Raw genomic sequence first — 22,634 nt, 5'->3', positions numbered from 1 at the left:
ACTGCAGTTCTCCCAGGTCTAATAAGCTGCAAAAACCCTGGGCATGAGTTGACCAGTAAAAGCCAGTAGGACAGGGCATGAGATGGGCCAAAGTGCTAGGCTGCCTGCCAGCTGCAAGCAAATTCTTGCACAACAAAAGGAGGCAAAATCCAATCCAAACCCTACAGCAAGAACCTCGATAGGACTTTAGTTGACTTTGGGAGAATCAAGGTTTCAGCCCATTAAGGTTGAACTCATCTTTTCTTTTAAGGTGAGCATTCAGGTCTCAGTTCACTGTTAGGTTTTGGGTGCATATTAAGTCTTATAGCATGTGCTGTTCACTGTTTTAGTAGACTGGGGAATGCCCATTCCAGGGACTTGGCTGGGCCACCTTCAGGCACCCAACTGCTTATATGATCAAACATTTTGGATTGTTGGCATGCTTTTACTAAAGACAGTTTAGAAAATCAGTGGGCATTGTGGGACTATTTTGAGCTGGATATACTAGTTTTTCTGTGCAGTAAATTAGAAAAGAAAGGCTCTCAGATTCAACTACCACAATGGGACACCTGTTTTGACTGGTATCTAGAAGCCTAAAAAAGATACCAGGAAAGTAAACTGGCTTTCCATGCAAAATAGCATCTCCAAATTATCTAAACAACAAAAGTAAATGCAATGTCACGCACTTGCTCCCATTCCTCCTACTCCTGTTCCCTCTGGTCCTCTGCCAGTTGACTCGCCTTTGTATCCATCTCTACCTTCTAGGAGCCCTGGTGGCACAGTGATTAAGAGCTTGACTGCTAACCAAAAGGTCAGCAGTTTGAATCCACCAGTTGCTCCTGGGAAACCCTATGGGCCAGTTCTACTCTGTCATATAGGGTCAGTATGAGTCGGAATTGACTCGATGGCAACGGGTTTTTTACGGGCCTACCTTCTCACTCCCCCGTTAACACCCTCTCTGAACTTCCTTTATATCCTGAAAAGCCTGCCAAGGAACAACTGGATAAACCCATTACTGTTGCCTTCCCAGAAATGCCTTTTAAGATAAGATATCCAGAAGAACCAAATAAACCTCCCCATGTTATGTTTACTCCTTGGTCTAAAGTGGAACTTCATGCACTTGTAAAAGAATTTCCTAACGTTTGTGAGGATCCCCAGAAGTTTACCCAGGAATTCAGGATTTTAGTTGAAACATATGGGTCTGGCCCAGAAGATTTATGTAATTTAATAAATATGTTAGTAGGACCCGGGGATGCCCAAAGAAGGATGGAAGAGGCTACTGGAAAAGCACAGAAAGATCTTTAGTGATAAGAGCAAATGTTCCTGGTATGGAACTACTACAACAATTTAAAGCCATTGTTAAGTTACTTATAGATACCATCCCCAATGTTTTTCTCCTGGAAATTGACTGGACTAAAGTTCAAAGCTGTAAGCAAGAAAAGGATGAGAATGTTTATAATTACGGGGACTGTTTGAGCAAACGTTTTGCTGAACACTCAGGCTTCAATCCAACAGAGACTGAATTTGAAATAGCTTTCAACCCCATATTCCTAAATAGACTCCACTGTGAATTATCTGAGCTAGTCAGACACCACAGACTGAACTGGGAAGTTGTCCCCAACCTTGCTAGGAATTTTTTTGACTCATGGAGACCAAAGCTTCAACTTATTCTTAACATCCTTGATAAATGAGCCTGGACACTGGTTTGGGATTTGTGTTTACTATAAGCTAAAGTAATTTGGAATTTCAGTGATCACTTTTGGAAAATGAATTCCCATCTGTCTTAGTTATCTAATGCTGCTATAACAGAAATGCCACAAATGGATGGCTTTAACAAACAGAAATTTATTCTCTCACGGTTTAGGAGGTTATGTCCAAATTCAGGGTTCTAGCTCCAGGGGAAGTTTTTCTCTGTCTGTCGGCTGTGGGAGAAGGTCCTTGTCATCAATCTTCCCTTGGTCTGGGAGCATCTCAGCGAGAGACCCCAAATCCAAAGGAGGTCCTGGGCTCCTGGCTTTTCTTGCTTGTTGGTAACGAAGTCCCTCTTTGCTGACTTTTGTATCTCAAAAGAGATTGACTCAAGATACAATCTAATCCTGTAGATTGTGACTTGCCTCATTAACATAACTGTCTCTAATCTGACCTCATTAACATCATGGAAGTAAGAGTTTACAACACATAGGAAAATTACATCAGATCACAAAATGGAGGACAACCACACAATACTGGGAATAGCCAAGTTGACGTTTTTGGGGGACACAGTTCAATCTATGACATCATCTTCTCTGTATTTTTTCCTTCCCCTTTGAGGAACCCTGCTAGCATAGTGGTTAAGAGCTATGGCTGCTAACCAAAAAGGTCAGCAGTTCGATTCCACCAGGCACTTCTTGGAAACTGTACAGGGCAGTTCTACTCTGTCCTGTAGGGTTGCTATGAGTCGGAATCAACTTGATGGCAACGGGTTCGGTTTGGTTTTTGGTTTGGGGAGATGTCCTCCCATTTGTGTTGTCTTTTCTTTCTTCTTTGGAGAACTTTTTTTGGTGCTCACTGTTGTCAGAAGGTCTGAGGTCCTTCATCTGAGACTCTGGTATATTAATAAGTTTTAGCCAGAACCTGTTTTCTACTGAATCAGGTAAATCTTAGCAAAGAATTACTGTATACAGTTTAAAAAAAAGAAGCTAATAAATATAAAATATTTATTAGTTTTTTTTTAATATTTATCTAGGTTGTTTATATTACATGTATCGTATAAGCCTAGTCTTTGAGTTGGCCTCAGAGACTAGTGAGTTTATGTGGTTTTCTGTCTTGTTTTGTTCTGAGAACTTGCCTCTGGTCTAGAGAGCAGTGTCTGAGTTTCTGTCTTGTATCAAGTTGAAGGCCATAGGTGGTGTTTTTCATAGAGCTGTCTAAAATCTCAGTTCTTTTCTTGTTCAGGAAAAACTGCCTCTTGAGCCGGAGTTGTCAGTAACTACTCTGAGAAACCTTGATACAAATTAGTTCATTGAAATGTGCTCTGAAAAAAAAAAAAAAAAGAGATTGCTTTTTTTGATTGGTATAACGAGGCCCCAAAAAGATAAAAAATATTCTGAATTGTTTCTCTAAAGGATCCTATAAAGCATCCAAGATATAGCGTTAATGAAGATTTAATAATTTCCTATCTCCAGATGATATTATTAAGCTGGAATTGGTTTAATGATAAATAAGTGCTTAGATAACTTTAATAGTCTGAATATTTTTAAGAATTTATGAAAGTGAATTCATTCTGACAAAAATTTTTATGTACTGTAGTAGGTCAATCTTAAAAGCAAAACCTTTCTAAGTAACTTAAGCTAGATATTATGTGAAATGTGTTTTATTTTAGAAAAAGGGAGGCATAGTACAAACCTGGAGAAAAAAAAGGTGAGCCAAGAATTGATGAGTTTATTTACAAAACTGCTAAAGAGCTTTGGTATTTACTGGGTAGATGAATTGTGACAGGAGAAGGCAAAACTGCTTATCAAGAGAAGAGTAAAAGGGAAGAATTTGGTTATCTTTTGTTTTTTGAAGTACATGGGCTAACTTAAACCCAGTAACCCAGTGCTGTTGAGTCAAATCAATGGGCCAACTTACACATATGTAAATGAATCGGGGTGACTAATTCTTGTCTTTGATCATGATCCACAAGATAGGGAAGGCAGGGCAGGATCAGGCCTCTTTGACTGCAGCCTCTGAGGCCATGAAGCTCCAGGGAAGCTTTTGAGGGATCCCTTCAGATTAGGTAAAGAACTTTTGAAACAAAAGAAAATAAGAAAAGTGTCTTACTGTAGTTATCAGAAATTGAATGGCTCCCCATCATAAAATAGCTGTAAATAAGTTCTCTCTATTGATGGGTTCTAAGAAGGCAAAAAACAGAAATTGCAATGAGATATACTTGAAATGGCCTGGGAAATGTTTCCACCTCCAGCCAGAAACTTAAGGTTCTATCCATATGAATGAATTGGCTGGGTTGAGCAGAGGCTATGTGATTTCCAGAAGCAGTTGATAAAATCTTAAGGGCTAAAGTTAGATTGAGGAATAAAAGTCTGAATGAAAACCAACTTTATTTCAACAGTAATTATGTTTTACAGTATATAGGCTTAAACTCCAGGATTTTTAGGATATTAAATTGAGTTAATGGATATTGGAAGAGACACCAGTTAAAAGAGCCCCACAGGAAGGGACTGAACCTTGCTCTCCTCACTAATCTGTATGCAGCCAAACTGGAAAGTATGTTAAACCTCAGATACGTTTGTCACAGCTTAAGCAAGCTAAAGAACTTGTTTGGAATTGCCAATCATTTGGAGACTTAAAACTGAAGCTGAAACACCTCAGTGGCCAGAAGCAGATGGCCTCAGAGGTAGGAAGCTGCTAGTCCCAAGATCATGGAACAAAATCCCATGCAAGCTGTTGAAATTTTTGGACTTTATTATTGTTATTCTTATGTTGTTAGCCGCTCTTTGCAGAGTTGGTCTTATTACTTAGTAAAGTCATTGTTCCCTGTTTAGTACTTATTACAGTTGAAATAGCCTTATTCTATCAACTTAGATTTACTTTTTTGGTAGCTTTTATTTTTTATGACTGCTTTTTGTGGAAACTCTCTTGCTATGCAAAGAGTGATGTATTTTTCAGAAACTAAATCTTTAGATGAGACCGATTTCATACCCTAGGCTAGCTCTCCTAGTCCTTGCCAAGTTGTTCCTGTTAATGTGGCCTTTTCCCACCTGAATCCCTGTCAACAGATCATAGAGGCAGAGTGTCTAAGCTACGGTGTAGTGAGGAAATCCACTTAACTGGATGGTGCCTGGCTGCCACTTATAAGGATGAGCGGTGTCTGGGGTCTTAAAAGCTCAATCAGCAGCCATACAAAAGTTCCCGGTGAGAAGTCTATGCAGAAGAAAGCACTCTTACTATAATGATCAAGGAATTTCTGCAGAGATTCATGATCACAAGGGGGAATGTGTAGGAATATTCCAAATTGAGTCACCTGGCTGGAACAGGATAGCTAACCCCAGTTTGAATCAAACTCCATATTGTTAACTGGACTCCATTTTGAATCAGACTCTCTAGCTTGATCATAGCCTCTGCGTCTACATTCCTGTAGCCCTCGACTCCGTTAAATCTTTATTGCTCTTAGCAAATAAAAGTGGGGGTAAGAATGTGGCTGTTCTGGGAAGGATTTGCTGATGATAAGAGAGATTATGATGTTGATGATCTCTCACTGCCCCTCCCCAGTTTGCTGATGATAAGCAAGATTATGACGTGGGTGGGCTCTCACCATTACTCCCCATTTTACTGCTAGTCATATGCTATCACACATTTACCTTCCCCATCTTACCATATAAGACTCACCTCACCCTCAGAAGGTTGGAACACTTGGTAGATTCCTCTCTGCCCCGTGTTACCTCAATTCATGAATTGTATTACCCTTAATAAATCTCTTTGCTTTCACTTTAACAGAAGTGAGTATTCTTCCTCTTAGAAATGACTCATAACAACGCTTTAGGACAGAGCGGAACTGCTCCATACGGTTTCCTAGGCCGTAATCTTTATGGGAGTAGATTGCCAGACCTTTCCTTTTGTGGAGTTGTTGGTGGGTTTGAACTGCCAACCTTTTGGTTAGCAGCCAGACACTTAATCATTCTGCCATTAGAGCTCTTTGAGAAAGAATGGACACATATACAATTAATTATGATACACTATGATCTGTGTAGATAGACAAGTATATATGAAATACAATGGTAGTACAGAGGAAAAGAGGGCAGGGTGGGCTTGGTAGAGAATATTCTTCTTTACAAATATGCATTGTTCTTCTCTAGGGCAAGGATTATACCTCCTTACCCTTCCTGATCCTACTGTATTTGGCCAGTGAAATGATGTGTCTCATTTAGAGACCGCCCCCCTGGAAAAAAAAAACAAAACCCATTGCCATAAAGTTGATTCCGACTCCTAGAAGTCTTAAGAGCCAGCACATGGTCTTCCCATGTTCTTTCCCTTCGCCGTCTGCCATGATGACCCCAGCAAACATTCCAGGTTATTTGGTCAGCCCGGGTCCTGGAGTGGAGCTGATTTGTGATGGTCATATAGAATAAGCAAGAAATAAACTGTAGTTTAAAGCCATTAACATTTTAGAGTCATTTGTTACTGCAACATAAACTAGTGAATTCTGGCTGATACACTTTTATTTGTCTTTGTACCCTAGGGTTCACAGCATAACCTAGTAAATTCTTACTGATGCATTTTTATTTGTCTTTGTACCCCAGAGTCTGATGCAGAGTAGCAGATCCATAAATGTTTGTTAAATGAACGAACAACTGAAAAGATTGGTTATGTTTGAATGAGAGAATGAAGAAAGTTCTGTGGGGTCTAGGAGGCTTTATATAGAGAAGTTCAGCAAGATCTTGGCCATGATGGATGCTGTAAACTTTGCCAGGACTCAACAGGAAAGGCTCACAGTGTTTTGTCTTCCTTTATGTCTCCTGTTTTGTTTGCTATGTCATTTCGATTTTTAGTCACATGCTTTGGAAGCTGATTCTACTGATTAACAAGAAAAGAAGTTATTAAAAGGCTGTAGGTAGCTCACAAAAATAACTTGGAGGTCTGGAAAAGCTAAGTTTCTGGAATAACAACACAGAACTTCTCAGAGAAGGCAGTGCTTCCCAACTCCATTAGTAAGTTTTTGTTAGGTGCTGTTGAGTTGGTTCCAACTCATAGCGACCCTATGTACAATGGTATGAAACACTGCCTGGTCCTGTGCCATCCTCACAATCATTGTTATGCTTGAATCCCTTGTTGAAGCCACTGTGTCAATCCGTCTTGTTGAGGGTCTTCCTCTTTTTTGCTGACCCTCTACTTTGCCAAGCATAATGTTTTTCTCCCTGGACTGACATCTCCTGATAGCGTGTCTGAAGTATGTGAGATGTAGCCTCACCATCTTTGCTTCTAAGTAGTATTCTTGTTGTACTTCTTCCAAGACAGACTTGTTTGTTCTTTTGGTAATTCATGGTATATTCAATATTCTTCACCAACACCACAATTCAAAGATGTCAATTCTTCTTCGGCCTTCCTTATTCATTGTCCAGCTTTTGCATACATATTAGGCTTTTGAAAACAACATGGCTTGAGTCAGGCACACCTTAGTCTTCAAGGTGACGTCTTTGCTTTTCAACACTTTAAAGAGGTCTTTTGCAGCAGATTTGCCCAAGGCAATGCATCTTTTAATTTCTTGACTACTGCTTCCATGGGTGTTGATTGTAGATCCAAGTAAAATGAAATGCTTGACAACTGCAATCTTTTCTCTGTTTATCATGATGTCGCTGATTTAGTAAGAATAAAGCTGAATGACTGTACCAAAGACACTTCAAATATAGTGCTTAAAGAATACAGAAACTTATTTTGCTTTCACCTAATAGTTCCAAGGTGGGCAGTCCAGGTCGGTGGTCATCCAGAGACTTAGAATCCTTCCAAACCATTGTTGCACCATCCCTTAGGACACTGTCATCATATGGATTGTTAAAGTTGAGTGGCTTCCATATCTGGGTCTTAGGCAGTGGCAAGAGAGAAGAGGAGGCACATTCATGATCTTGTCCAAGTCTGAAAAGTGGCATACATCACTTCTGCTTATATTTCATTGATAAAAAGTTAGTCACCTAAGTGTAAAAGAGATTGGGACAGATAGTCTAGCTTGGCCACCATGTTTCCAGCAACGGTTCTATTACTATTTGTGTTAGTCAGCTACAATTGCAATAATGCTGTGTAACAAACCATTCCCAAACCTGGTGATTAAAACAACATGCATTTATTCTTACCTTTACAAATTTGCAGGTTGACTACTGTATAGCTGATGAAGCAAAACTGGGCTGGAAGGCTCTGATTAAAACTATGGGTGGGCTGGGCATGGTACCAGGCTGTGGGTTGGATTCAGATCTGCTCCACATAGTTTTTTTGGAACCCAGACTGAAGGGGCAATGGCTTTTTGGGGCATGTTCTTCTCATGGCAGAAGTGCACAAGAGTGAACAGAAACACTCGATGGCTCTTGAGGCCCAGAAATGGCACACTGTCACTTTCACCCACATTCCATTGGCTAAAGCAAGCCATATGCCTAAGCTCAACATCAGGGTAGGGAAAATACTCTGCCTCCTCTATTGGGAGATAGTGCAAACTTACACAGCAAAGGTGTTGGATGTATAATGCTAATACAAGGAAAGCATGAATAATTGAGGACAATAATTCAGTCTACACACTATGAATGAAGATGAGAATGGATTTTGGTGAACAGTTAGAAATCTCAAGCCACATCTAACTTTTTCATTTCTTGGTATTCATGGAATTTGTATAGCACACTGGGATTAATTGAAAGCAATTTGGGGTGCAAACAGTTAACATGCTCGGCTGCTAACTGAAAGGTTGGCAGTTCGAATCTACCCAAAGGCTCCTCAGAAAAATGTCTGGTGATCTACTTCTGCAAGATCAGCCATTGAAAACCCTGAGCACAGTTCTACTCAGACACACATGGGGTTTCCACTGTTGGAACTGACTCGATGACAATCGGTAGTGGTGGTGGATATAGGGCTTGGTGAAAAAAATTCACTGTATTATATACTTATAAGATAAAATACAAAATATTAGGGAAGATGTTGAGCAAGTATTAAACTTCTAAATAAAATATTTTCAATTTTTTATGAAAAACTTGAGTTTGCTTCTTTGAACCCATTTCTTTTATTGATGTATAATTTGCAACCAATATATATACACACTTAAAATGTACATTTTGAAGACTTTTGACCAGTTTACATGTACCTTCTCTTAGATATCAAGTTTTACACTTGAAATGGACACTTTCAAATCCTGTGGAAAATTTCAGTGATCATAGTGATAAATTTTAAGTAATAAATGGAGCCACATAAAATTGCCAAAACCAGACCATTTCTGACCTGCAAAAGTGGCAATTTCATATGGTTCGGACTAATACAACCAAACTTCAAAATAAAGTGGAGGCTTTTTTTTTTTTTTTTTTCTCTGCACACACGTTTCTTTCTTTGCATTCCAACTCATTTTGGTATGAAAAACAGAATGGTACTCTGACCCCATGATTCACAGAAAGCTGAAGCAAGATGGACTTAAAAAACAAACCAACCAAACCTGTTGCCGTTGAGCTGATTCTGACTCATGACAACCCCACGTGTTACAGAGTAGCACCATACGTTACAGACTAGAACTGCTCCACAGGATTTTCTCTTGGCTGTAACCTTTATAGGAGCAGATTGCCAGGCCTTTCTTCTGTGGCACCACTCGTAGGTTCAAACCACCAACCACTGGTAGGTTTGAACCACCAAATGTTTGCACCAATTAGGGGATTCTATTTGATTAGAGTTATCATTTTGGTTTCACGATTTGATGTGGAATTCTGAGCTATAAGCAAACATTTACATACGACTGTTTCTTTCTGAATAAAACGTGTAGTGTTTGAATCTCAGGGTTTCAGATCAAATTAAGGCGCATAGAGCCTTTACATCTTTATAATATTGCAGCCAGACCATGAGTACACTAACATTTGCAAGGTTTCCATCACATTTTATTTTTCTGAATTCTTCATTTATTTCATTAAATAATTGATCTGCAGTAGTTTGATTGGGCACTTTGTGGAATAAATAATGTTCCTCCAAATATTTTTCTTTGGGCTTTCTAATTAGTGCTATTGATTGACACAGTTATTTATATCTACAGTTTGATCAATCAACTGATAATCTTCTCAATTAGAGTGGTTTTTCCATTATATGAAATGTCCATGTGCCTGCTAATAGTGTCGTTGGATGGGAGACCTTTTCTGTTTCCTTTGCTTTCAGTGGCTCCAGTTAGGCTGCTGACAGTTTCCATGCAGGAGGATGAAATGAGCAATTCTGCATTTGTGTGAGGTGTTTTAGCTTTAGCAATTAATTGCATGAGCTTGCAACCTGCTTCCTGGTATTATTGTTACCAATCTCATAAAGGACCTTTATTTCCTATCTTTTCTATACAGATGCTTAAAAATGATCCTATCTTTTTTTTGTTTAATTGTAGGTTTTGTGCTGAGGTGGCAGTGTAATTTGCATGGGACCATTTGGTAACTGCAAACATGACATCTCGGCTGAGGGAGAGAAGAATTATCAAAACAGACAAATTCAAAGTGGAGACAATCTTATAAATTACCTCATTAGTGACTAAAATTTTAAAAAACTTGCTGTCTTATGAATCTGATAGCATTTAATATTTAGTAAAAAATGATCCATTAATATGTCTAAAAAATAAACATTCAAATATAAAATACTCAATGTGTCTGGAGGGCTTTATGGCCTCAGAAAATCTTCTGGTCAAAATATTTTTAGGTCATCTTCAATCTTAAGAATGTTTTAAAATAAATTGCATAAATAATTCAAAGAAATGAAATATGCAGTAAAGAAAATAAAAATATTAAAACTTTTTTACTTAATTCAATAAAACTCTGAAAAAAAATACAAGATTTAAATATACTATCCTCATCTATCATAAAATACTGTGTTTTGAAAAATCAATTTCCTAAAGTTATAAAGTCCTGAAATCACTTTTACACTTTAAATTAATTGAATTATGTTTATTATTAAACAGAAAAAAATCAACTTGATTCCTATACACCAATGAAGAGACCTATGAAAAGGAAATCAGGAAGGCAATACCATTTATAAGAGCCCCTAAAAAAATAAAATACTTAGGAATAAATCTAACCAGGGACATAAAAGACCTATACAAAGAAAACTACAAAACACGACTGCAAGAAACCAAAGGAGATGCACATAAATAGAAAAACATACCATGCTCATGCATACATACACTCAACATTGTGAAAATGTCAATTCTACTCAAAGCAATCTACAAATACAATGCAATCCTGATGCAAATACCAACAGCATGCTTTAACAAGGTGGAAAAACTGATCATTAACTTTATATGGAAAGGAAAGAGGCCCCGAATAAGTAAAGCATTATTGAAGAAGCAGAACAAAGTAGGAGTCATCACGCTTCCTGACCTCAGGACCTACCATACAGCTATGTAGTCAGAGCAGCCTGGTGCTGGTGCAACAGAAACACTGACAAATGGAATGGAATCAAGAACCGAGATGTAAATCCATCCACCTACAGTCACCTGATCTTCAACAAAGGCCCAAAGTCCATTAAATGGGAAGAAAAAAAAAACAAAACCCAGTGCGGACGAGTCGATGGGAAGAGATAGTCTTTTTTTTTTAACAAATGGGGCTGGCAAAACTGTATGTTCATCTGTAAAAAAATGAAACAGGACCCATACTTCACACCATACACAAAAACTAACTCAAAATGGATCAAAGACCTAAATTTAAAAACAAAAACTGTAAAGATCATGGAAGAAAAAATACGGTCGATGCTAGAGACCCTAATACATGGCACAAACAGGATACAAACCATAATTAATGATACACAAACTCCAGAAGATAAGCTATATAACTGGGGTCTTCTAAAAATTAAACATTTATGCTTATCAAAAGACTTCACCAAAAGAGTAAAAAGAGAACCTACAGACTGGAAAAAAATTTTTGACTGTGACAAATACAATAAAGGTTTAATCTCTAAAACCTAAGGGAAAATACAACACCACTACAAAAAAAGACGAATAATCCAATTTAAAAATGGGCAAAGGATATGAACAGACACTTCACCAAAGAAGATATTCAGGTGGCTAACAGACACATGAGGAAATGCTCGAGATCGCTAGCCATTAGAGAAATGCAAATCAGAACTACAATGAGATACTACCTCATCCTAACATTACTGGCAGGAATAAAAAACCCCAGAAAATAACATACGTTGGAGAGGTTGTGGGGAGATTGGAACTCTTATGCACTGATGGTGGGAATGTAAAATGGTATGACCATTTTAGAAAACAATATGGTGCTTCCTTAAAAAGCTAGAAATAGAAATACCATTTGATCCAGCAATCGCACTCCTTAGAATATATCCTAGAGAAATGAAAGCCATCACATGAATAGACATATGCACACCCATGTTCATTGCAGCATTATTCACAATAGCAAAAAGATGGAAACAATCTAAGTGCCCATTAAGAGAATGAATGGAAAGACAAACTATGTACATACACAATGGAATACTATGCAACCATAAGAACGATGAATCTGCAAAGCATCTCACAACATAGATGAATCTGGAGGGCATTAGGCTGAGTGAAATAAGTCAATCACAAAAGGACATATACTGTATGAGATCACTATTATAAAAACTCATGAAAAGATTTACACACAGAAAGAAACAATCTTTGATGGTTATGAGGGAGGGGAGGGAAAAATACTAAATAGACAATAGATAAGTGGTACCTGTGGTGAAGGGTAGGACAGTACACAATACTGGGGAAGCCAGCGCAACTTGACCAAGGCAGTCATAGAAGCTTCTTAGACACATCCAAACTCCCACTGGGACTGAGTTACTAGACTGAGGACTGGGGACCGTGGTCTCGGGGGTCATCTAACTCAATTGGCATAACATAGTTTATAAGGAAATTGTTCTACATCCTACTTTGGTGAGTAGCATCTGAGGTCTTAAAAGCTTTTGAGTGGCCATCTAAGATATGTCTATTGGTTCCACCTCATCTGGAGCAAGAGAGAATGAAGAAAACCAAAGACATTAGGGAAAGATTAGTCTAAGGGACTAATGGAACACACTACCACAGCCTCCACCAGACTGAGTCCAAACACAACTAGATGGTGCCTGGCTACCACCACTGACTGCTCTGACAGGGATCACAATGGAGAGTCCCAGAGAGAGCCAAAGAAAGACGTAGAAAGAAATTCAAACTAATAATAAAAGACCAGACTTACTATTCTGATGGAGACTGGAGAAACCCTGAGGGTATGTCCCTGAACACACTTTTAACTCAGTATTGAAGTCACTCCTGAGGTTCACCCTTCAGTCAAGGATTAAGCAGCCCATAAGACAAACAATAATACCCTTAGCTCAACCACATATAGGAGACTAAATGCGCACATCAGCAACAGGCCAAGAATGAGAAGTAAGGAACCTTATAGAAGGGGCCATACAAATAGTGTTCAAAATATTTTCAATTATCAGTTTTGAATAGTTGTATCATCAAACAATATTTACAACTATCAATCTTTTGTGGCCATCCATTACCTATTTGGGAGCCCTAGTGGTGCAGTGGTTAGGAGCGTGGCTGCTAACCCAAAGGTTAGCAGTTCGAATCTACCAGCTGTTCCTTGGGAACTCTATGGCACAGTTCTATTCTGTCCTATACAGTCACTATGAGTCGCAATTGACTCAACAGCAACAGGTTTGGTTTTTGTTTATTACCTATTTGTGGCTCACCAAAGTGCTGTGACCCATGGTTTTGGAAGTTCTTTGATAAGGAAAGCAGCTATTACCATTGAGCATGAGACGCTACAATTTGTCTCACTGCCACCACTATAGCCATTGTCCTCATTCCTGTACTCAAATGCTTGGACCATCTGTGGGAATAGGCTCAGGTCTGGGAATCTTTGTAGGGGGGTTTAAGTCAGGCTTTTGTCCACCAGACCTAGAAGTTTTATCCAACCTACAGATAAAACAGGACCTTAGTTGGATGGTCGTCTATCAGCCATTAGCAAAATCCCTAGGGGTCCAATCCATCTGACATCCACTTTGGCCCCACTTTTGATAACTATAACCATGGCCTCCTTGGCACTGAAGGTTGTTGTTACTGTTGGTTGCCATCGAGCTGCCAACTCATGATGAGTTGTATACATGGAGATTGTTATACATGGAAACTCAGCCCCTGGAGACTTTCTTGGCAGCAGAAGCCAGCCCTTTTCCCTTACTTAATGAGGCTTTTCCTGCCTTGTTTGAAGACAGTGTTCTGTACAACAGAATGAAATGGTGCCTGGTCCTGTGCCATCTTCATGATCATTGATATGTTTGAGTACCACTAAGGTCAGGTACCACTATTTGGCCTCTGCCAACCTAGGCCAGCCCCATTTAAATCAGGGAGATCTTTTCAACTGCAGTGCCTTTTACAGCATCCCTGGCCATATGGAATAACTGCTGTAGTGCTTTTCAAAATGGCGGTGCTTCCTTCTCCAGCCATTTTTCTGAAAGCCTTGATGAAGGCCCCCTTGGGGGATGTGGTTAGAAGAGAGATGAGCTGGCTACATGTAAGGAATCCACTTCAATATTTCCTTCTCCTTATATCTTTGGATTCTTTCCTATACACATACCAGGGAATTTCCTCCTTCTCATCTTCACTTAGCTGAGTCTAGAAGCCAGTCAATTTAGACAGTGCCTTCAAACCAAAGTCACAGGAAGTGCATTCATATTGACAACTTTGGGTTTATTCACACATGTACTCTTCAAGTTCATGACAAGCTAAATTAGAAAAAATCTAAATTTCTAAATTTGAAAAATCTTGCTGGGTATGCCAGATCTGAGTGAAGTATTAAGAGTGGAGATAATCAGACTTGATGTGAGAGGGGTGGGGAGGAGAATTTCCTTCTTCTTCCAAGGTAACTGCCTCAGAGGAAGTCAGAATATCAGTTACCCGTTGCCATGGAGTCGATTTCGGCTCCTGACGACCCCGTGTGTGTCAGAGCAGAACTGTGCTCCGTAGGGTTTTCAACGGCTGATGTTTTGAAAGCAGATTGCCAGGACTTCCTTCTGAGACATCTCCGGGTGAACCTGACTCTCCAACCATTTGGTCTGCAGCCGAGCACATTAACTCTTTGCATCACCTAAGGACTCAGAGGCAGAATAGTGTCTCCAAACAAGGCAGGAAAAGCCTCATTACGTAAGGGAAAAGGGCTTGCTTCTGCTGCCAAGAGAGACTCAAGGGGCTGAGCTTCCAGAGTCCTCCGAATCCTTCTTTATAGCCCCATTCCAAGCACCAGGCTTCCGTCCTTTTCCGATAACAACCATCCTTCACACGCGAAATTTGGCGAGGCTGGTAATTCGTTTGACTTTGTAAAGACCTCTTCACTGAGTGCTTCATTCTAGGTGACCGTAAGCCCTTAATTTAACTCTCTGTTTTGCCACCCATGCCAAGGGTTTCCAGAGCTCACAATTTCTTACTAGCTTCATTCCTAACGAGGCCAGATAACCAGATTCTTCTCATTTCCTCAAAACTCTGTTGCCTGAAATCCCACTTTTGGGCGATCTTCTTTCCTACTGTCCCTGTTGGTTTTATTTTGCTCCCTCAAAACTTCAGATGACTATTTTAGGGTACTGACCATAACTCTTTTGGAGCCTAAAGGTCACTGTGATAATGACCTTTAGTGGACCTATTAGGTGGACAAGTGTGTGACCTTAGAGTAATGGCGTGGAGTGTGCTGGGTGGTGATCTCTTTGATCTCTAAGCTACCTTAGATCTGCTCTTTGGGTGGGGATGGGTGATTCAACTTCAGTTGCAGTTTTCAAACTGAAGTGGGACAGTCCCATCACTGCCACCTCACACATGCACATGGGGCTTCACAGGTTACGCACTGGGAAGCCTTGTCTCATCCCAGCTTCTCAGCCACCTGTGAGATGGGAGAATAACCAGAAATCCATTCCCTTTTGAAGCTGAGAAAATAAATAAGAGATCTTCCCATGTCTCCCAGGGTTGCTGGGTAGCTGGGCCAAGAATCAAATCCACATGTTCCCAGACCCTCAATACTGACCTCACTGTCAGACCCCACCCTAACATTTGCAGGGCTCAGGGCAAGGGTACACATGGAGGCTCACATACTATTGTCTAGATATTTAAACGCAGTACTCAGGCTAAAAAAAAAAATCAGGCTACCAATTGTTAAATAAAATATATGCTATCCTTCTCTCTTGACAAACTTGCCGTTTGGATTCTCCAGAAGCAGATGCTGAAACTGAGTGGGGCGGGTAGGGTATATATTAGTGATCAACTTGGGGAGGAAGCAGAAGCAGGCAGAGGGAGAAGTCAGACGGCAGTGCAGTCCCCACAAAGCCTCAGCGAACCCCACCAGATGTCCTAGCACATATATGGCCCGTCAGAGTGCACCAAGGTTAGGTGACACGGCTGGGCCACCCCCCCCCCAGGTCCCCAGGAAACGACATATGCCTGAGTGAGGGGGCTATCTGCAGCTGAGGCAAACGTTGATAGAAGTGACAGCTGGGGCAACAAGTCCTTCCTTTAACAAATACACCTTCATAGCTACCTGTTCAGCCCAGGAAAGGGGCAGCAGGGTGAGAGGCCCTTCTTCTCTTACTCCTGGACATCCCAGCCCCCACGGCCAAGCTTCTTCCATTTGCCTCAATAGCGCCCCTTGGCCACCCCTCGGGTTTACAGGCACACCGCACCCGGGCTTGAGCCACAAGGGGAGGACAGAGAGGCACCCCCCTCCCCACCTCCAACACCCTGGAGGACGGCAGGGAATTCCAGGCCCCCCCCCCTCCACCCCGGAACTCAAAGATTGGTCAAAACGGGTGGGCACACCTCCTTGGCTCTGGAGACTCCTCCATCCTGGGCAATGGCGCGCTGGACCAGGACCTCTAAAGGGTGAGGGCCAGGAGAGGGGCCGTTTGCTTAGGTTCAAGGAACTGCTACCAACGGCCATGCTCAGATGCTGGGAGACAGCACGAGAAATTGTCTAAGGAAGGCTCTGAAATTCTTAGAGACTGGGACTGACTCTCAGTTACTATTAAATAAAACAAAGGCGGAAAGAAAGAAAAAAAAAAACCAAAACACAAAATCACCGAGTCAGGAATGGTTACTATTAGCCATATTCGCAGTGTAGCCGTGCCCGGGCCCCAGGTCATTCTCCGGGCTCGCCCTTGGCCCAATAAGCCTCTCTGGTGGCGGAATTCTCCCCCGCTGTGTGAATCTGAATCGCCCTCCGCCCCCGCCCTCGGCCAGGTCCCTGGGGCCCAGCAGAGAAGAGCTTTGCTGGGCGCCTGGGGGAGCCCGGGCAGGGGCGAGCGCTACTAGGAGCCCGAGCGATCGCGACCGGGGGAGGGAGGAGGAGGCGAGGCCGGAGGGAGGCGGCCGGGCCCAGCCTGACGCAGCGGCGGCAGTGCCGGCAGGAGAGCAGGCCACCACCCAGGCTTCGGGGCCACGGACACTAGCAGTTCCCCAGCCTCCTTCTCCCACCGCTCCGCGCGCGTGGGAGTGAGTGCGCCGCGCGCCCGCCCTGGGTCAGGGGCTCAAGGCATCCTCAGCTAGCTAGCCCGGCGGGAGGGAGGCGCAGGAGCGCGCGCGAGGGGCGGAGGCGGGGACAGGAGCGGGCGAGGCGGGGGAGGGGAGGGGAGGGGAGGGAGGGACCCGCCCGCCGCGCCCCGCTGCCTGGCAAGTGTGGCCGCAGGCACCCGACGCCGCCGCTGTCCCGGAGCTGAGCCGCGCCCGGTTGTCTCAGACGGTGCATGCGAGAGTGTGCGCAAGTGTGTGTGTCCGCGCGGGCGAGCGCCGTGCCGGCCCACAGCCTCCTGGTTGCTCTCCCCGGCCGCGGTGCATGTTCGCCTCCTGCCACTGTGTGCCGAGAGGCAGGAGGACCATGAAAATGATCCACTTTCGGAGCTCCAGCATCAAATCGCTCAGCCAGGAGATGAAATGTACCATCCGGCTGCTGGACGACTCGGAGATCTCCTGCCACATACAGGTGCGGACCACGCGAGGCGAGGGCGCGGGGCGCGGGGCGCGCGCCTGTCAGGGCTGGGGGCCTCTGCGGGTGAGCGCCGGCAGGGGCGAGAAACCCACCCGGGGTCCGTGGTAGAAAGGTAGATTTTGCTTCCTTCGCCCTCTGAGGCTGGGAGCCCTAGCCAGGGATGGGGCATTGCCCCTGCAGGCGCCCGGCGCCAGATTTTCGCTCCCCGGCCCATTACCCTGGCGTGCAGGCTGCTCGCACGTCTCGTTGCGCCCAGGCTGGGGGCGCCGGGCAGCTGTCTCGGGGGGGTGGGGGGGTTCTGACTGCTCTGTGCCCTGCCCCTCCAGGAGATGGGTCACTTGCATGTCACCGACTCTCCCTTGCTCCCTTCCTCCACGTGGAGCAGGCATGTAGCAGCTCGGGTTCACTCATTTCTCTGTCCCGCGCCCCCGCTCCGGAGGTCCCCTCGGCCCCAAGGACCCCCTCATCTTTCCCTTCCACCGTCCTGCCTGTGGTCTTTACTTCTCCGCGTGGGGTGGTGGCGAAGTTTCCTGCGAGTGAGAGAGGCCGGGCAGCCCTGGACTCCAGTCGCGAGTGATGGGGCGCGCGCTGCCCAGAAATGGAGATACCACGAAAGGAATCCTGTGAAGTCTTAGTGTTTCAGAGAAAGGACCAAGGCTTGAGAGGCCGGCGGCAGGGAGGGAGCCCTGCAGGACTTGGGTCCCAGGAAAAAGCGCTCCTTGGAATCTTGGTGGACATTCAATATCGTCCGAGTTGGAGGAGAGGGCGAGTTGTTTTGGCAAAGGCAGCTTGGCTGGGCGGCTCCATGCTCGGGTGTAAGTGCCTTCGGACTTGCAGGAGATCTGGCGTGAGCTGCGCGGACATGTGTGCGCTTGCGGTGCGTGTGTATGTTGGCAGGTGTGCGCCCCTCTCCCAAGACCCCAAAGAGACTCCACTATTAGCTTTTGACTTTGAAATCTATTGAATTATTTCTCCCTGGAATTTCTTATTTACCTCTGAAATGTCCTCTTCTCGCTCACCCAAGTCCTCAGGCTCCACGATTGAGATGTTTTTTAAATACAGGGCACACCACTCCGTTCTGGTGGGAGGTGATTGGGGGCAGCGTCTCCCAGCGGCAGGAATCCGCCTCTGGGCTGTGTGAACCATGAATGAATGAAAGGTCTTTTCCTGGATTTCTTGCCAGTGGGAGTTTGTGACACGGGGACAGTCGCGCTAATTTGTAAACTGACAGCTGGTTAAGTTTCAAGGCAGGAATGCGGTGCCCCATGATCTCTCAGGAAAGTAGTCGCGCACTGAATTTTCTGGAGGATCTTGAATTTCATTCTGAGCTAAGCACCTCTGCTAATCTTAATAATAAATGATTAGCAGGAGAGGCAGTTTTTCTGCTGCCACAAGGGTTGCACAGAAACGTTTGGGGTCTGCTGTTTTGTAATCCAGAGCAAGGCGTGTGTGCAATTTGCTTTAAATCCTTAAGTGAACGTACAGGTTGGTTAACCCATACCAAACACGTGGATGATGGAGAAGTGAGCCTGCTGAGCTCTCTGTTGCAGCCCTCTGCCTGCCCTGGCCTACTTGGAGCTGACATTATTGTTCATTTACTTATTTTTCATCCCTGTGGACTGAGTCTTAGAATAGTTAGAGTCTTAGAATAGATAAGTAGTTCCCAAAGGATGTGTATAATATTTGTAGTCTGGTATTCCGGGAAACAATAAATTGCAGCCGGTCTAATAACAGTTTGGAAAGTTAGAGTTTGTACGGCCCAGCTCATGTCAAAGGAGTTAAAATGTTATGTTCCAGAGCACTGATGTTGGCATTACTTAAAAACGTCAAACGTGTCATTTCCTGGCACTCCTCTTTCTACCCCTTTCCCCCCCCAAATGGCGATTATCATTTAAGCAATTAAAATGAATTAAATGACTTTTATTTTGATAATTTTGCATCTCATCATTTCTAGAGTATTCCAAACCCCGGAATTGAAATTACATTTCTGGCGTATCAGGTCACAAAAAAATTTCCATCTGTTTAAAGTGAAGCAAAAGGATTAAAAACAAAACAAAACAAAACAAAACACTTGGTGTCATCAGTACATGCCCTGGTGAAATCTCTGTCTTCTTTTCTTCCCTTTCTTGCTGTTTTCCTTTGTTCCATAAAAAAACCCACGAAATTAAAGAAGCACAACGATTGTCACATGCACATACCCTCCTTCCATAGCCCACACCGCCTGCCTGTGTTCGGAGCTTTCACTCCTGGTGCTTGCCTGGCTCTGGCGTCTGTGTAGGAGCAGCAGGGGCTCTCAAGCATATGTTAGTTACTCTGTCACTCCTGGGGGTGAGCAGTGCTGCCTGTGGAGCCCAAAATAAGTGGGGAAACTCACACAGCCACACATCCTTGGAATGCTTGCTAGGCTGCGTTTCCTGGAGAGTTAGAGAAAAATGAGCTGCTAAAACTCTGGCAAGGTTCTGGAGGGTGGACGCAGGTGATGGATGCAGGAGATGATAGAAAATTTCAGGACTGTCATTTGGGACCCTGGGAATAGCTGTAAAAAAAAAAAATGGGAATAGCTGTAGCTGCCATTTATTGAGCATCTCTTTTATGCCAGTCTTTTACATTCATTTTATCTGAGGTCTACCACAGGTTGGTCTTCTTTCCTTTCTATGCAGAAGAAAACTGAGGCACAGTTTCAGTGACTTGCCCAAGGTTACATCTCTAAAAAGAGGCTGAGGAGCTCGAATTCAAATCCAGGATGGCCTGGCTCCAAAGCCCATGTATGACCTTGATATATTACCCCGTAGCCAAAATAGCTGAACTTTCAGTGACGTTACAGATACAGAAAGAGATAAATCCTGGGCTTTGAGCCCATGACTGAAGGCCAGTTGGTATTCATGATCTGAACTGGCCAAAATGGCCAGTTGCAAAATACTGTGTCCAGAGCCTGACAAGAAGGCTGGCCTCCTGGAGCTGATTGGTATGATACAATCAGAAGGCCTTCAGGGCCGTTCCACCCTCAGGAAATATGGTGTTTGCCTTCAAGGAAACTATGCTTGTAAATGCTCATTAGATTCTACACACCGTATTCCTATATTTCAGATTACATTGTCCCCAAATTCTCCCTGTGCATCAAAAGTTGAAGTCTCAACTAAGCCGGAAGCTGAGGGGAAGTTGACTGGTTGTGCCTTGATTTACAGGGTGGAACGGTAAAGGAGTCTGTTTTTTCCCGCCCTTTAGTATGCCTTTTGCAAGGTGGAGTGGAGTATTACTCTTGCCGCGTTAATTTTTTTTTTTTTTTTTGCCCAGGATCTTTGCATCTACCATTATACCAATGATAGGAAGTAGCTTTTGCAAAACAGCAGCTTTCGAGTATTCCTTTTCCAAGTAATATTGCTTTGGTGGTATTTTGGCAAGGAAAACTTTTCAAACAACCTAGCGACCCAACCCTATAGCCTGGTAGCCAGTTCTAGTGGGAGACACCAAAAGTCTCCAGCCCTACCTCTTTTCACGGGGCCTAGGATTTTTTTTTTTTTTTAGGATGTTGGCTTAGCAGTCCCCATGCTATCATTTGTGTGTGTGTGTTTACTCATTTGAAAGTATGAGTGTGAACTCGTGCCCCCAAATGTGTGCTGCTTAACTTACGGAGAGTATGACCTGGAGGGCACACTGCAGTGGAGGTGGAAGAGGAATTCCAAATAGACAGGATGTAAAAGGAGAGTCTAGGACCCCATAAGGAAGTCCCTGGGTGGCACAAACTGTTAAAACACTTGGCTACTAACCAAAAGGTTGGTGGTTCAAATCCACCCAGAAGCGTGATCTACTTCTGAAAGATCACAGCCATTGAAAACCCTATGGAGCACAGTTCTGCTCTGAAACACATGGAGTTGCCATGAGTCGGAATCAACTCCATGGCAGCTGGTTTTGTTTTTTTATTTTATTTTTTAAGGACCCTATACAGAGGCCAGAGGAAGAGAAGGAGTTGCTGATACTGGGCTTTCCCAACTGAGCCAACCCTCCAAGTCTGGATGTTATAGAGGGACATGGCTTAACTCTAACCCTCTTCCATTCAGTCTTGCTCTTTCAAAGAGAATGGAGTCCTAGCCATCTTCCCCCTTCTCCCCACTTTTTCAGATGCCTGAGTGGTGAACTTTTAATGAACTTGCCATTTCCGATACTGGCTTTCATTGAGTAAAATGTAGACTTTTTATGTTATTCATTCTTTAGCAAAGTCTGATAAACATAATTGACATCACTGGAATCGGTTGGGAATTCGTATTTGAGTAGAAATCCTAGCATAGCGTTTAGCACCTATTAGGCACTCAATACCTATAAAAAAACCAAAAACCAAAACCCAGTGCCGTCAAGTCGATTCCGTCATAGCGACCCTAAAGGACAGAGTAGAACTGCCCCATAGAGTTTCCAAGGAGTGCCTGGTGGATTCGAACTGCCAACCCTTTGGTTAGCAGCCATGGCATTTAACCACTATGTCACCAGGGTTTGTACCTGGTAAATAGTAGGTGTTCAACCAACATTTGTTAAATGACAGGTGCTAACTGGTCTAATGTTTAATCTAGCTCATTACCTGTCAACGTGAGGGTGGTGTGATGACACTGGGTTGGGAATCAGGAGATGGGGAGTTAATTATGTTACCAACTGGTTATATGACATTGAGTCATTTGACATCCCAGAGTCAATGTTTCTTCTCTTATAAAATAAGGGAGTTGGGTTAGGTGGATATCTACAATAATTTGTATATGGTTTAATTATTACCTAGACAAATTGCATTTGTATAAAACATTGCTGTTGACAGAGTGATTGGATACATATTATCTCATTTGATTTTCCTGACTATCCTGTGCTACCTCCATTTTATCTATACTCTTGTGTTACTAAGCGTTATGTCAACTTTATAAAAGAGGAAACCGAGGTTCAGAGAGATTAAGCAATTTAGGGCAGCTTTTTTTTTTAACAAGTAAGTGGAATAGAACCTAGGACATT

The 22,634-nt window shown here is 43.0% G+C and overlaps 1 protein-coding gene across 1 annotated transcript in view; it reads left to right on the top strand.

The window, feature by feature from the left end:
• The first annotated feature begins 17,359 nt into the window (after positions 1–17,359).
• The window catches only part of FRMD3 (FERM domain containing 3), a 367,315-nt gene continuing 362,040 nt past the window's right edge, over positions 17,360–22,634 (top strand). The window contains exon 1 of the mRNA XM_049896889.1: positions 17,360–17,642. Coding sequence (XP_049752846.1) covers positions 17,496–17,642 — 147 coding nt within the window. The 5' untranslated portion in view covers positions 17,360–17,495. The remainder of the gene's footprint in view (positions 17,643–22,634) is intronic.

The sequence above is a fragment of the Elephas maximus genome, chromosome 9 (genome assembly GCF_024166365.1).
Source record: "Elephas maximus indicus isolate mEleMax1 chromosome 9, mEleMax1 primary haplotype, whole genome shotgun sequence".
Classification (NCBI taxonomy): domain Eukaryota; kingdom Metazoa; phylum Chordata; class Mammalia; order Proboscidea; family Elephantidae; genus Elephas; species Elephas maximus.
Note: the sequence above shows the minus strand (reverse complement) of the source record. Positions and strands in the feature narration are given on the sequence as shown.